We start from the raw sequence: 16,121 nt of genomic DNA on the forward strand, positions 1-16,121 counted from the left end.
AATAGTTTAAGAAAACTATTGGGAATCTAGATATTTTTTCTATTCCTTCTTTCTCTGACGCACCTGCATATTCAATAACAATTCTTTGAAATAAATTATGTATTTACATATGGTTAAAGCAAGTAGTGGAACATTTTAATATTCGAACTAAATCCTCTTAAAAATGAAGTATCTCGTAATAATTAGCACTTCATCAACCATAAATTTCCCTAAATTAATTAATTTTACCGGCGATTATGCATAGTACCGCAATGTCGTCGGTAAATTTAATAAGTACTGAAGAAATTATCATTTTTACCGGAGATTATACATAATATCCAAGCGTCGCGTCGTTGGTAAACATGATAAATCGTACTATATGATATACTATACATGATAATCCATATATGTATGGTATCAGTATAGCGGAGTGCGATCATATATCGACCATATATTCATCGCACAAAGTAGACTCATTTAGATTTTTTTTTTCATATTTATCAAATTTACCAACTACGCTTGTGGTTTATGCATATTAGCTGGGGTGAAAGTGATAGATTCTATTTTTAACGTGATCTTCACGTATTCCCAAGGGATCAGCATGATCCGTACAGGGAATTTGTTAGCGTTAGTAGACATCCATGCTCGAACCGGGATTTTTATCAAAGTTACCACGACGATTAGTAAGTATGCATAATAACTGATTTATCACATTTAGCGTAACATATACTGTATATATATATATATATGCAGTGGATCTCGCTTATAACGTTCCCACTCAGAACGTTTTCCCGCTTAGTACGACATATTTTCGTTTACCGATCATATATATGATCTTACCAATAAATGCTTAAAACTGCTAGGATTTGTTGTGAGGAGCAGCAATAATTGCAAATCAATCGCGACACTTTTCAGGACTTGTGTGCTCCCGAAACTAGAGTAATGAACTATTATATGGTGTCCTCACAACAATCTAGACTCATTGATACTAGAAAGAGTGCAGAACAGATTTCTACGTTACATGTTTTACAGGCAATTTCACGTCTACATAAATGACGTAAGTACAACTGAACTGCGACGCTTTTTCCATTTCTAATCATTGGAATGCCGAAGAAGAAGAAGTTACCTTCACTTTTTGTATAAAATTGTCAATAATATAATTGATGACTGCTACCTTCTTCAACTGGTTGATTTTTCTGTGCCAATTGAAAATAGGCGTGTTCGGCGAAGTTTTCGCCTACCTAAACCCCGAACAAATATTTTACGACGGTCCCCAATTTTTGAGATGTGCAATATATATAATCAGTGCGTTGTGAAACCCGATATGTTCAATTCAACTATAAGAGAATTTCTTAAAAGTTATATGTGAGTATTGAATATACATGTTATTCTGCTTTCCGTATGTATTTCTATTGTTCCACTCGTTTTTGTTTTTTTGTAGTATGTTGTATTTGCGTTTTTGTATTTTTCTTCTCTTGTCCATCTCTGTAATTGGGCAATCCTTGCCTCTTGAGACGTGAATAAATAAATAAATAAATAAGTATTCCCAACTAATACTAATGCATACTGATTGAGATTTTCCGTTTAAAGCGTTTTCTCGCTCACAATGCTTTTATGATGGTTTTCTGAAAAGCGTTATAAGCGCGCAGGAGATCCACTGTATATATTTCTAATTATGGAATTTATATGTAAAAATACAATTAGGTATTTGAAGTTCATGTGTTTTTTCCCAGTTTTAATGTGTAAAAATCCAATTAGATGTTTCACCAATGAGAGAAGAATCGTCAGGAAGGCAAAAAACGACATCGATAACGGTAACGCTAGCACCGAAATTGGATGACAATGGATCGATCTACAGCTGCGTCGGTGAGCACTTGGCTTTAGGACGACCTCTGAGATCGACCGTCTTCCTAAGTGTGCTATGTAAGTGAACTCTTTTCTTTTAGTGCTCTGTCTTACAGTTTTGTTCGCTCTTGAGTCGCTCGGGTCGTTAACATGCATGGCACGTCATAACAATGCATCATCATACAAGTGCTGAGAAGTTTAAAATTATTGAAAAAAAAAACTTCTTACAGATTTGGCATTCACTTTAATTTCAAATTGCTAATAATAGCTATTGAGAATAATTTGCTTATTGCAACACTTTGCTACGATTCTTTTTTGCATTTAGATCCGCCACAACCACCTCAGATAGAAGGCTACCACGACGGAGACATAGTACAAGTTGGTGACAAGCTCACGTTAGCCTGCATTTCTAGAGGTGGCAATCCACCGGCACAGCTGTACTGGTACCGCGGTGACGAGCAAATGGATGAAACTTATTCTACAACTGGTCGTGAAGCGACGAACACATACACGTTTACGGTCTCTCCGAAAGACAACAAAGCCGTCTACAGGTGCGAGGCTACCAATACCGTCACCCTCCAGCCACTGGTCGCTTCAGTTCGACTAAACGTTTTATGTAAGTACATGATCTAAGAGAAAGGAATTAGAATTGAATTCCCACTGATGTCTGAAATCCATTTCTATTCGTCAATTCCAATACGTATTCTATTTTCAGTCACCCCAACGAAAGTGACTATCAGCGGCCCTAAGCAAGCCAGAAGAGGAGAGACCGTGACACTGAATTGTAGAACGGGCTCAAGCAACCCACCGGTTGAAGTGTCTTGGATTATCGACGGGCGACCGATGATGTCCACCCAGGCTGTGACCGAGGACAGTTCCAATGGATGGGTTACATCTTCAAACGTCACTGTCTCTGTGTCCAGGCAGGTAAAATCTCCTGCTTTACATAACAGGTTATAGCGGGTTTCGGTAACCAATAAATTGCATGATTTATCTCTCACAAAAAGCAAAACGTATTTCCAAATTACACCAAACATACACAAGGCGAGCATAAAATTAATTGGCCTGGTAAGAGTATTCCGCAAATGTGGAAAGATCAGCTGTTGAAAGATGGAATTCTCATTCCGCAATCACGATTTTAAATTATTTCTTCAAAGAAATAACGCCCCAGGATGAATGTGGACGAGTACGTACACCAAACATGAATAAAACACCCTCCATCGGGGGATTTCGTAACAATTTTATGTAGCAAAGAGCAAATTCTACCGTTATAATCCTTCTATCGGTTAACTTTTAAACTGCTCTCATCAGGCCTGCTTATTTTGTGCTCACCTTTTATATGACACACAGAAGTAATGTGATTATTCCAATTCATACACAGTACTACCCGTACTTTAACAGATACATACTTTTATATGACCATTTTGTACATGGTCCGCATGCTTATTCATGTGCATGGCCTGCATTTATGTCCGTTTTTATCGTTAACACACCTTGTTGATTTCCAAGTAAACATGTTGTTTGATCCTTTGCGGTCCAGAGATTTTTTCAGTACTTCGTGGGTGCAGTTCGTACTTTATATCGCCTTCCACCCGCAATGAGGAAGGTCACTGGATGCAATTGCGTTTTTTTTGTTTTGTTTTTGTACAGCTTATAGAGTTTATGTATTTTTTCATTTCTTAAGTGCTTTTTTGCACTGTTTTTGTGTCCTTGCATTTCTTCATTTTTTTGTTTTTGAATTTTTTCATCTTTCGTAGAATAATATTTTATTATGCATATATGTGAATTCTATGTATTTACATTTAGTTGTTAATTAAATTTTTCTCCGATACGGTCCTGTCCCTTGAAAACGGCAATGGCTAAAATTGGCTAAAGTCTATAAAGCTTGGGCCGCGTTAGGTTTGAAATAAAGAAAGGTTCTGTTAAAAGTCAAATTCATAGGTCCCTACCTAATACCGTAAGGAGCTGTTATAACAACGAAGCATCAGTTTTTCCTGATGTAGATTGTACCTCATCATAGGACATTAAAAAGTTAAAACATATATGCTACTGCCAAAGCTCGAAAGTGCACAAGGGTGGCTGGTAAATGTGATAAATTCGCAAGTTCGCAACTGAATGCGAATTCGCTTTTAACGGAAGACTGATATGAAATTCACAGTTTTCATTGTTAAACCTGTTTTATCTTCGTACTGATCCAAAAAGTAAAATATATTTGGTACTTCTCTCGCCCTCTTGCACAAATGCGTAAACGAATTCAAAACACTCACCACCCCAACATCGTACACGTACCATTTAAGCAAATTATCGTAGGTATCGACCCAAATTAGATGATTCCTAATGCATGTTGGACCGTCAAATAATGAAGAATTTGAAACACTCTCCTAAGCAGAATATAATTGAATTTGCGAACCCTATATTCGCTAGTGATGTTACAAAAGAGTAGCGCATATAAGATGCGGTTCTTTTTTCAATAAAGTGATAATTTACATTGGTAAAATATCTTGACTATTTCCTATACTAACAATACTCGTTTTATTTATTCAGGATCCGGATACCAAGTCATTCTCTTGTTACGCAGTCAGTGAAGCTCTAGGCGAAACGTTGGTTCAAACCGCTTCTCTTACCGTGATATGTGAGTGAGATATAATAACCTTTGTTGGTATATCCCATTGTCAGTTGTTGTTTGCAATATATAATTCACATGAATCATTCAATATACGAGTGAGAAGCAGTATTAGCCCACGGCAATAGACGGAAATTCTGCATTGAAGCGAAAAAAGTACATCATTTTCAGCAACATCAAATAAATTTCCAAAAACCGTTGAATACTCCCGTTTCTCTGCTCATAGTGACACCTAAATTCAAATTGTACTTTAAACTTTGCTATTGAAGGAGTAGATACACCCCGCTTCCTATCTCTTAGAGATATCGGAATATTCCAAACAATCACAACTCCATTTAAAATCGGAATTTCCATTAAATTTCTGTAAGAGGTGTTCGCCAATACGCATCTAGATGTGTGGTTCACGCATCAAAATTCAATTTTACTCCTGCAAATGATGGTGAGTAGTGGAAATATCCCTTCAAAAGTATATGTAATTGTTCTAATAGAGCTATTTCTCTGTTTTTCATTTAAAAAAATCACCCTTAAAATATTGAAGAGGAGTAAAATTACTCTTCAAAATTATTTTTTCGGATAATACTGGCTGTAAGACAGTGATTTTCAATTGAAATGTGATCCGTGAAACTTAAGAGATTAAAGTATATCATAGAGATTGAAAAAGTGTGATATAGAAAAAATAAAAACAATGACATTGAACATTGAAGGACCGGACACACCCCGCTTCCCATCTCAGAGAGAAAAACAATGACAGCCAACACACAATGAAATTAATTGATAATACTGTGTTTTGTGCGCTGCAGGATTTTGGAAATTATTCAAATTTGTAGTATGAGTTTGAAAGGTTGGAGAGCGCCGCTGTGTGAAAATGTTTCTAGCTTATCTTTGCTACTCTCACAGCAGAAATGGAATGTTTACTTTTGAATTCTGCTTTTCAGTCGAATATGTTCGAATAAAACACCGAGGAGAACATTGCGAAATTCCACAATATTGATGGCACTATTTGTGCCTTTCGCCTGCTTTGTTCCGATGCAATTTCTTTTCATTAATTTCCTTTTTTTCTGTAGTTTCCTTAACAATTTTTTGCAATGAATTGTACGTTATATTTGTTTTCGTTTTTATGCAAATGTAATGGAAATTTAACTATATTATCATTCCAGTCAATTTACTTAAAGCCAGGACCGTCTTTAGAGCATCACAGGCCCCCCGGGCCAAGTGATTTTTTGAGACCCCACCTGGAAAATTCTCGAAAATTTTAACTGGTTCTCATTTTTGTGAGGCCTGCATTCTCTTGAGGCCCCCGGACCATGCCAGGGTGGGCCCATGCGTTGAGACGGTACTGCTTAAGCGTCTTGTATAAATTTTCTATTTAAAATTAGAAAAATTTAATATTGAAATTTAGAAATTATCACCACACGTTTCATCTAATTTTTATATATATCAACTACGGTTTCTCTGTGTGTAGCATAGTATATTCCACGTACGCATTGCTATCCCCCACACTTTTCCAGCAAATGGAAAAGTACAAACCTAGAAACCTTTCCTGTTAGATACTCAATGTTATATTATAATGTTCAATATTTTACAATTGTATTGCTCCATATTTTATAATTGTATTGCTCCATATTTTACAATTGTATTGCTCAATATTTTACGGTTACGTTTACCAATATGCATCTCTCTTAATAAGGAAATGTTGATCTCAGTGACTTCATCAGAATTCATATATTCTGAAAATCGTGTATTTTATTAGATCCCCCATCGAAGCCAGTAATCACCGGTTACAAGGAGAACACACCCATAAAAGAAGGAGACATACAAAAATTCACTTGCACTTCAGTGGGAGGGAATCCACCAGCTACTCTTCGGTGGTTCAAGAACAACAAGGAGGTAACTTTTTTAAATCATGGTCTTGATACATAATATAGCCTATATATGGAGGGTTTCAAAACCGATGAACCAAACTTTAATAGTTCGTATTACACTTATGCCTGAAAAAAAACACAGTTTCCTACCGAATAGATGTACCGACACTGCTCAAAATGACTTCTTATGGTTTTTATATACAAAGCCTATTCATAATTCCTGAAAATCGATTGCAGTATTTTTGGATACAAAAAAAGCTTTCGATGTTGTTGATCAAAGAATAAATATTTCTTCGAAAACTTGACTGATAAAGTGTAGAAATATGAACGAATGCGTACTATTTCGTATTTCTAAACATGATAAATCGTACTTAGTTCATCACATTTTCGGCTATTATCCTTGATCGTCATTTCGTATTGGTAAATATGCCAAATAACTTCCATTGCCGTGATAAGTTTAATTTAGTTGGACCTGCTTGTGAGAAAGAATCTCAACCGGATATATTGAACTCGGATTTAACGAATATTTTTAGCATCTCTGAAATAACTCTTATAATTAAATCTTATTTGACGAATTCTGCAATCAGACCTCGATTTAACGAACTGCAATATAAGCCTTTAAGTGGGATTGACGAGATATATAGATTTCATAAAAGTGTCTTATTTTTAGCATTGGCAAGCCAGACAAATTTACCGTACTCCAATATAACAAAATCTCATTTAATAAACTTTACTATCGTTCCCTGATATATTTAATAAATTTTGCTCCTGTATGACAGGCAAGATGATAACTTTCAAGTATTTACCAAATTTACCAACGACGCTTCGGTGTTATGTATAAGCAGCGGTAAAAGTGTTATTCTTTTTGCATTTACCAAATTGACCAACGACGCTTATGTATTGTGCATAAACACCGGTAAAGGTAATAATTGTTTTTTAATCATTTATCAAATTTACCGAGACGATTAGTAGTTATGCATAATAATCTGTGATTACGTCAACCGGATTATCGTATTTATCATAGATTTATCGCATTTACCGCAAGTTTATATAACATGGGCAGATACTTGTTCCTTCTCGAACCTACTTGTATCATTTACAGAATTTTAACTTACACGAGGAATCGTTTTTTTGCCAAATACAGGTCCTAAAAATAAGCGGGGACGGGGGGTTCGTTTACATAGATCACATTAAAGATATTAACACACATTACTCAATTCCTTGAAATTTACGATGACAGTTACTCTGATGATGATAATGAATTATTTGGCAGTGGATTGTGATGTATTAGATGAGAGTGATGAGGTATTTAGTGGTTTCTCTATGATGAATAAAAAAATTATTTTTCTTATATATATGCTCCAAAAACATTTTATTAATTTCGTGTGCCCATTTTTCATATATAAACATAGAGGAATAGACTAAAAAATTCAAATTCAAATTCAAAAATCATATAAGACTGTCCACTTGGCCCTATCTAACATTCTGAGCATATTATATGTGGAAATTCACCTGGAATTTCTTCCCTTGGATGTCGTTTAAAAAAAATCGTTTATTTTAGATTAGTCACTGATTTCGAATCAACTTTCAATCATACTGTTGCTTGTGTTTTCCTAGTAACTTCCCCCAAATGGTATTTGCGAGGTGCTATAATAGCAAGAATACAAAAACTACTATTCATAGTGGACAAAATAAATTTTAGTCTTGTCTTCTAAAACTCCTATCAAACTCAATTTGAAATCATCTGTTTCAGTTGAATCAAATGGTATTTCTTTTTTTTCCGGGAAATTTCATCAGAATATTGATATATTTTAAATATTGAAATATTTTTAAATAGTCAGTTATCTTAAATGTTATAGGCAGGTATATAATCCGAGACACCTAATCAGTTTCGTTTCAAACAAATCAAGTTAAATTACAAACTTTTTGCACAAATTTTAATCTAATCGAATCGATCAAGTCGATTAACTAACAAGTAATCGATTACCGACCCGATTAATCGATGAATCGGACCATCCCTTAGGCACATGTTCTTTTCTAATCTTATGTTTTTTATAACACCCTCTATACATCATATCTCTCTAGATCAATTTTAAAATCCAATAATAATTCTATTCTAATTGGGAATATAAATCTATTCTCTGAAAGCCTTTCGGATCAAATACTTCTGCCTCTAAGCAAGTAACGAAATAGGCGTTCTAAAAATAATAACAATTCCATGAATCGGATATTCAACAAACGTGTCAGTAGATCCATTTCCCCTTTCTAACAAAAGCGTGTTTTGTTTTCTTTGTGCCTTGAAGTATTTCTTATGAATCAGTTTGTCATTATTGCGCGACGAAACGCGGTAGAATTCCACCCTTTAAATATTTACACGAATCGGATTCCTTTAGCGTTACGGGAATATCGTAATATTGTACGACCGATAGCATTGATTTCATCTTAGCTTACTCTAAACATAAGAAAAAAATAATAGTAATAAAGGAAAAACACGAAAATTAGGGTAACGGGGGTAAGGAGCGTCGTATCTCCAAACCGTGTTTCTGGAGGTTAGATTTTGATGGATTTTTCGAACAAGCTCCCTCTTGTACGACCTGGAAATTTTCCAGACCCAATATTGGGTTTTTAGTTATCACGGAAAATGGTTGTAAGGATTTGCCCATCGCTTTTCGGTGTATGGTGGTGGTGGTGGTGGTAGCGGTGATTAGTTAGCATAATGATGGGTTTGCGCTAATTATAATTTTTGTTGTTGTTTTCCCTTGTTGTTCTGTTTGTCAATATATTTTTATCGTTTCCTCTCACGTAATGAATAATTTCTGATGTGTTGCGAACGGAGTACATACGACTTCCATCAATATTGACTTCCGAGAAAAAAATATTATGCCAGTTTCGATTAACTTATTGCTTCTTTCTCGCAGCCGACAAGAAAAAAGGGTTCTAAATGAATATTGTTTTTGAAGGGAAGACTTTTTTTTCTGGATATAATGGCGAAAACAACTCGGGAAGGAAAGTCTATTAGTCTCCGCTAGGAATCGATCCCAGTCCTCTGGCAATAAAGCAAAGCGCTCTGTCCACATACACCACGAGAGACATGACTATTCCTTCCTTGTTTACTCTCCGTAGCGTGCCGTGCTACAGTACCATGTCTCAAATACAAAATCAAGTACAAGGCAACAAAAATTCCCAACGAGATGCCTGAGAAAGAGATGCCAATAACAAATATGGATGTGATATATTTCAACAATACATTGAACATTGAAGGACCGGACACACCCCGCTTCCCATCTCAAGGAGATATCGAAGCGTTCCCGGAAGATGGGTGCATCCGGAATTTTATTAAATATGTATATGTATATATATCTATATAAATTTGTATAACAGAATAACAAGTCCAATTATAGGAGTATAAATCAACGGACTAATTATGATAAATCATGATCTAAGAATCGAAATCTAAATTGATATTATAGCGTCCTTGGCACGTCCGGACTCGACAATCAAATTCCGTTGGTGGCGGTCTGTCCGCGTTCGTTGGATGTCACTAGTCGTGTAGGCCGTACAACGACGAATCGATGTCCAAGTATGGTATTCTATAATATAGCAACCTAATTAAAATTGCAATCATAAAAACTAAAAACTATTATACACGATAAAATATCACCCAATGCCCATAAAAAAGAAAAGATTATGGTAGTCTTTTTTTATTCTAAGTACGGAAAGCTTCTCTTGCTTCTCGATTTACCTCAACGTTTATCGTATTTCTTATTAAACATGTCAATTGTGTTTCACATTTGTGCAATTTGCAACCCCCGGAGGTAAGCTATTCCATTCATTAACAACCTTATTAGAGAAAAATTCCCTGCGACACACCACAACCCATAATTGTTCCTTAACAATCGTGTCCTTCTGTGTTGTATGTCTGTAGTAAGGGTTGGGTGTTGGTTGTGTGTTGTATAAGTGTCTAATCATATACAAAATATACTCCACACCATTTGGCGATTTTTTTCCCAAAATATTTTATGAATGTAGGAACATTTGGTTGATTGTGTACTGAATGCTAGAACATTTAGGTTAAAACCGTGTACTCTGTTTTTGCTTCACGTAAAAAATAGATAAATTAAATTAGGGAATAAGGTAAAAAAAAAAATATGTGTCATCATATTGCGTGAATAAATTTTACATGTTTAATTCTGCTTGTTAAACAGGTCAGGGGCGTCGAGAAAACGTCATCGAATGCTGTCACAAACGAACTAGTGCTCAGAGCGGAAGCGAGTGACAACGGAGCTGCCTACAAGTGTACTGCCAGTAATGTGGCCGTAGAAGAACCACTCACGAACACTGTCTCTCCTTTAGTATTATGTGAGTCTTTAATTTCCATTCAACCACAGTCATTTTATTTTTTTTTCTGCATCGAATACTGTCTTAATATCTATCTCTGCTTGCAAAAATAGTTTTATACAGTGAAAAATCTAACTTAAATCAAAGGATAAGTATCAGTTAAAAATCAGCTCCAATACAGTCAAACTCGGCTATAACGAGATCTAAAAGCCACGAAATTTTGTCATTATAACCGAAGAAATTATATTCAGGAAAATATAATCAGAGAGGCAATCAAATACTTTGCATGAAACTTTTATTACTTTATGGCCAGGGTAGTCAATTTGATAGAGAAAAAATACGGGAAATTGGGATAATTGACACGAAGCAAAAAACGTTTCCCAATGTTGACGAATTTACCAAATATTATTAATAAATAACCCTTGGCAAGGAAAAAAAATTCTACAGCAAGTCTGCTAAAATGTATTTCCACGGAACAATTAGCTTAGAAAATATGCGAGATAAATATAATCGTATTCATTATAACACAATTTATAAATACAGTATTGCAAATCACTGTACTTTCATTCCTGATTCTAGTAGAGATTGGGAATTAAATCAAGCTTCTTTGAAAAAAAAACCATTTTCATAATAAATAGTCAAAAAAGGACAAAGACAAAATATTGAAATATTTTTTGATATATTGGTCAGGTCAACGAGCGCAAGTCGGAACGTCAAAAATGCATGAGTCTGAATTTTTCTAATTTTCTAGAATTTTGAATTATATAAATTATTTCCATTTATTCTGAAAATACTTCTTTCATTTATTCTGAAAATATTTCTTTCATTTATTCTGAAAATATTTCTTTCATTTATTCTGAAAATACTTCTTTCATTTATTCTGAAAATATTTCTTTCATTTATTCTGAAAATATTTCTTTCATTTATTCTGAAAATATCTCTTTCATTTATTCTGAAAATACTTCTTTCATTTATTCTGAAAATACTTCTTTCATTTATTCTGAAAATATTTCTTTCATTTATTCTGAAAATATTTCTTTCATTTATTCTGAAAATATCTCTTTCATTTATTCTGAAAATACTTCATTCATTTATTCTGAAAATATTTCTTTCATTTATTCTGAAAATACTTCTTTCATTTATTCTGAAAATATTTCTTTCATTTATTCTGAAAATATCTCTTTCATTTATTCTGAAAATACTTCTTTCATTTATTCTGAAAATACTTCTTTCATTTATTCTGAAAATATTTCTTTCATTTATTCTGAAAATATTTCTTTCATTTATTCTGAAAATATATTTTTCATTTATTCTAAAAATATTTCTTTGATTTATTCTGAAAATACGTCTTTCATTTATTCTGAAAATATTTCATTTATTCCGAAAATATTTCTTTCATTTATTCTGAAAATACTTCTTTCATTTATTCTGAAAATATTTCTTTCATTTATTCTGAAAATATTTCTTTCATTTATTCTGAAAATATCTCTTTCATTTATTCTGAAAATACTTCTTTCATTTATTCTGAAAATATTTCTTTCATTTATTCTGAAAATATTTCTTTCATTTATTCTGAAAATATCTCTTTCATTTATTCTGAAAATACTTCTTTCATTTATTCTGAAAATACTTCTTTCATTTATTCTGAAAATATTTCTTTCATTTATTCTGAAAATATTTCTTTCATTTATTCTGAAAATATCTCTTTCATTTATTCTGAAAATACTTCATTCATTTATTCTGAAAATATTTCTTTCATTTATTCTGAAAATACTTCTTTCATTTATTCTGAAAATATTTTTCATTTATTCTGAAAATACTTCTTTCATTTATTCTGAAAATATTTCTTTCATTTATTCTGAAAATATTTCTTTCATTTATTCTGAAAATATATTTTTCATTTATTCTAAAAATATTTCTTTGATTTATTCTGAAAATACTTCTTTCATTTATTCTGAAAATATTTCTTTCATTTATTCCGAAAATATTTCTTTCATTATTTATTCTGAAAATATTTCTTTCATTTATTCCGAAAATATTTCTTTCATTATTTATTCCGAAAATATTTCTTTCATTATTTATTCTAAATTTATTCTAAAATTTATTCCAAATTTTCGTGATTTTCATTTTATAAATTTTGCAATTTTCATTTCATAAATTTTGTAATTTTCATTTTATAAATTTTGTAATTTTCATTTCATAAATTTTGTAATTTTCATTTTATAAATTTTGTAATTTTTCATTTTATAAATTTTGTAATTTTTCATTTCATAAATTTTGTAATTTTTCATTTTATAAATTTTGTAATTTTCATTTTTCGAATTTTCATGATTCTCTCATTTTCTTTGTTTTCGATTCTTCTTTTCTTCAGAATATATAAAACTGGCGGTAAGGCGCACCAGAATTATGGAAACGCCTCCGAACGCGTTCAGTAAGGGCGGTCCGAACACCGGACCGCTAATTATTGACGTTATAGCTGAAGTATCGTTGCAATCGAAGTCGTTATAACCGAGTTTGATTGTATTTGCTCAATGTTGTGAGTACACATCGTTGAAATAATTTTATAATAATTCCATTATAGTCCCTGCTTCATCAGTCACCATCAAGATCAAACCAAAGAAACCGAAAGCTGGAGACATGGTAAGAACAAAAAAAAACCGTTTTTCTTAATAAGCTTTTTGTGTAATAATTTTTAACACTGGAACGGCCAGAGCAGTCATTGGGACTGTGTATGATTTAGAAAACGCTATAAGACAGTATGTAACGTACAAACTCAATTTTCGGTGACTTTTCATCATTTCTACACTTCTCTCGGTGTACAAAATTTAAAGACAATAAAGGTTTTGTTCGGCAGATATAACCATTTATGTCTATGGAACGGCCACGAGCAGTCATTTTGAATGCTATATGTAAATTGTATGTTTTGTTGCTAGCAGCGGATGTGTAAGTATGTTTTTTTAGGTAAACTCCTCATCAATCATTCACTGATGGCATTCACAACGCAACGCATATTAACTAGTAATATATACAGATAAGAAAAAAATAAATAAAATAATCATATTAGTAGCCTCATGTTACTTGGCGTGCAGCTTGCTAAAAAAGGTTATTTGCTGGGACAGCGGAAGTTTCCGTGTATTCACAATTAAGACTCTATTTTTTATTTAGCAGCTGTATATAAACTCTGGTTATCAAAGTTGATACTTTTGACAAGCTTTTTTCTTCTCTGATCGTTCGCCTGACAAGCTTAGTTTTTGTTTCAATCAGACTCTAGATAACTCTTCATGCCACCATCTAAAAACAGAGGTTCATTCACTGTGTGCAAAAATGGTTCTTAGAACACGAACATGTTTGAGCAACAATGAAATTCTTTCAGTACTAAATGAAAATCCGGTAATTCCTCCGCCATGTCTCCGTACCATATTTCCAAGGCATTGATTGTTTGGGTGTACTTCAGCAACTCTGGCCATATCGCTACATTGAAATTTACTGCCATTAATGAGATAGGTGGGAAATGAAGGCGCTGTCCATCGTTGGTCGCCTGAAGCTCGTTAGGGAAAAAATATTATCTTATATTTTCCCTCGGTGGTATACGCGCATCCTACCACCACGCCACTCGGGCTTAGGAGCCATTCAAGTATTACGTAAGCAGATTTTCAGTCATTTTTGACCCCCCCCCCCCTGTTCAGCAAAAGTCAGCAGATACTGATCCCCCTCCCCCCCCCCCCCGTCAGCAGCTATGGACAACATATATTATATGTTATCCATAGCGGGACATTAAACAACTTAATAGTCTGAATTGGAATAACTGTGATGCACATATAAAAAGGCACATATAAAAATAGAGCAATGCACGATGTGACGTAAGTGTTTATTTATGTTTATGTACCTTTTGTCATGTTAAACCTTGTTGACAGTTGTCCTCTATATTTTAATATTCAAAGTTGAATAGTTATTTCGTGGACACGCTGTATAGTTAGGCGAAAGGTATAAATTTCTTCAAAATTAACATTAACAAATTAAGCACATGAGACAATGTTCATTACCTTTTAATGTAAAAAATTATTGTGATTAAGTACATATTGTACTGAAAAGAAGGCGCAGTCAAAATAACTGTCGTTAGTATAACGTATAATCCGGTCCTTCCAGTGTCAAATCAAATAATGATGTTTCTTTTTTAAATCAGAACTCATCCGAAAGATTTTTATATTTCTTTCTCCTAAATCACCTAGGTGTCTCTGACCTGCGAAACTGGTTCAAGTAATCCCGAGTCCACAATCCAGTGGTGGAAGGATGGAGAATCCATTACTGGCCAACACGACGGGGTAATCGATTCGACTAACGGCGGAAAATCCACGAGGAACAAAGTTCGTGTGAACGTCACTTCTTCGGACGATGGCAGCTCATACACGTGCCAGGCGACCAACCACGCTCTTAGGAGGATGGTTCACGACAGCGCTACGCTGCGGGTTTTATGTAAGTGTGTATCTCAATTTCGCACATCAGTAAATATTATTTCGGTTTTTAATTTTAAACTGCCGACAATGTAAATGCTACTGCCAAAGCCTGAAATTAGTCGGTTCGCGAAGTGGTCGGAGGTCCCTGGCCGACAACACATGATTAATAAGTCTGACATAAGTCGGATAACATGATTCGGCATCATAGCCAAGTTGGTGTATTTTTTCGTGATAATATGCCACTATTAGCTATGGCAACCCATCAAACCACAGGAAACACTATGGTATAATATTTTTTTCTCTCGTCGCTTGAAGCTAATCCAATGCAACAGCTATAAACGTATATAGCCCTGTACCACACGTTGGCAATGGAAAACAAAATGGATTTGTCAACTACCAGACCATTTTACGTCATCACATTGAGCTTTGGGTCAGGAACCTCCGGCCACTTCGCGAATTGACCGGCCAAATCCGGAATTATTGCTGAAAATCGGAGTTCGGACAAAACTCTCGGCAAATTAGCGAATTGGGCGCACTTCAGGCTTTGGCATTAACATGAATGATTGACGGAATGACCAAGAAGTTGCAATATTATGTGATGTGGTGTTTCAGCCACGTGGTCACCCTGAAACGTGTCAGTAGAGTAAAGGGAAAACGTTTAAGCAATATATCAGAGTATATACTATTACTGAACCGCACATACACCTGATAAACATTCCTCTGGGAAATGTCGAATGAATCTGTTCACGAGGGAATGTGTCATGCATGTGTTGCGTACCTAAAGAGAAGTTAGTTTCCGGATAATGTCCATTATGTGTTAAAAGAATGCTGTCGTCTATCATCTAAATCTGGAAGCAAACATCTCGGCAATTTATTCTGTGCCTGTTATTATTGTGGGCGAACTTGCAACCGGGTGCCAACCTTCAGCACTACGCGGTGGAAAACCGGTTTTTGAGGTTGGGGTGCGCACAGTGCGGTTGCTGGGGCGGTCAACAGCGCAACATTGCATATCTTCGCTCT

General features: G+C 34.3%; 1 protein-coding gene across 1 annotated transcript in view; it reads left to right on the plus strand.

The window, feature by feature from the left end:
- Window positions 1–16,121, plus strand: part of LOC149085634 (nephrin-like) — a 193,746-nt gene that overhangs the window by 151,541 nt on the left and 26,084 nt on the right. Inside the window, exons 6-13 of the mRNA XM_089232440.1 lie at window positions 1,738–1,902; window positions 2,150–2,440; window positions 2,540–2,751; window positions 4,369–4,456; window positions 6,198–6,334; window positions 10,515–10,668; window positions 13,229–13,287; window positions 14,877–15,120. Of these exons, the coding sequence (XP_089088566.1) occupies window positions 1,738–1,902; window positions 2,150–2,440; window positions 2,540–2,751; window positions 4,369–4,456; window positions 6,198–6,334; window positions 10,515–10,668; window positions 13,229–13,287; window positions 14,877–15,120 (1,350 nt within the window). The remainder of the gene's footprint in view (window positions 1–1,737; window positions 1,903–2,149; window positions 2,441–2,539; window positions 2,752–4,368; window positions 4,457–6,197; window positions 6,335–10,514; window positions 10,669–13,228; window positions 13,288–14,876; window positions 15,121–16,121) is intronic.

This window comes from Pholcus phalangioides, unplaced genomic scaffold (assembly GCF_987345545.1).
Source record: "Pholcus phalangioides strain wild (caught in Gottingen) unplaced genomic scaffold, Ppha-v1.0 ptg000006l_1, whole genome shotgun sequence".
NCBI lineage: Eukaryota > Metazoa > Arthropoda > Arachnida > Araneae > Pholcidae > Pholcus > Pholcus phalangioides.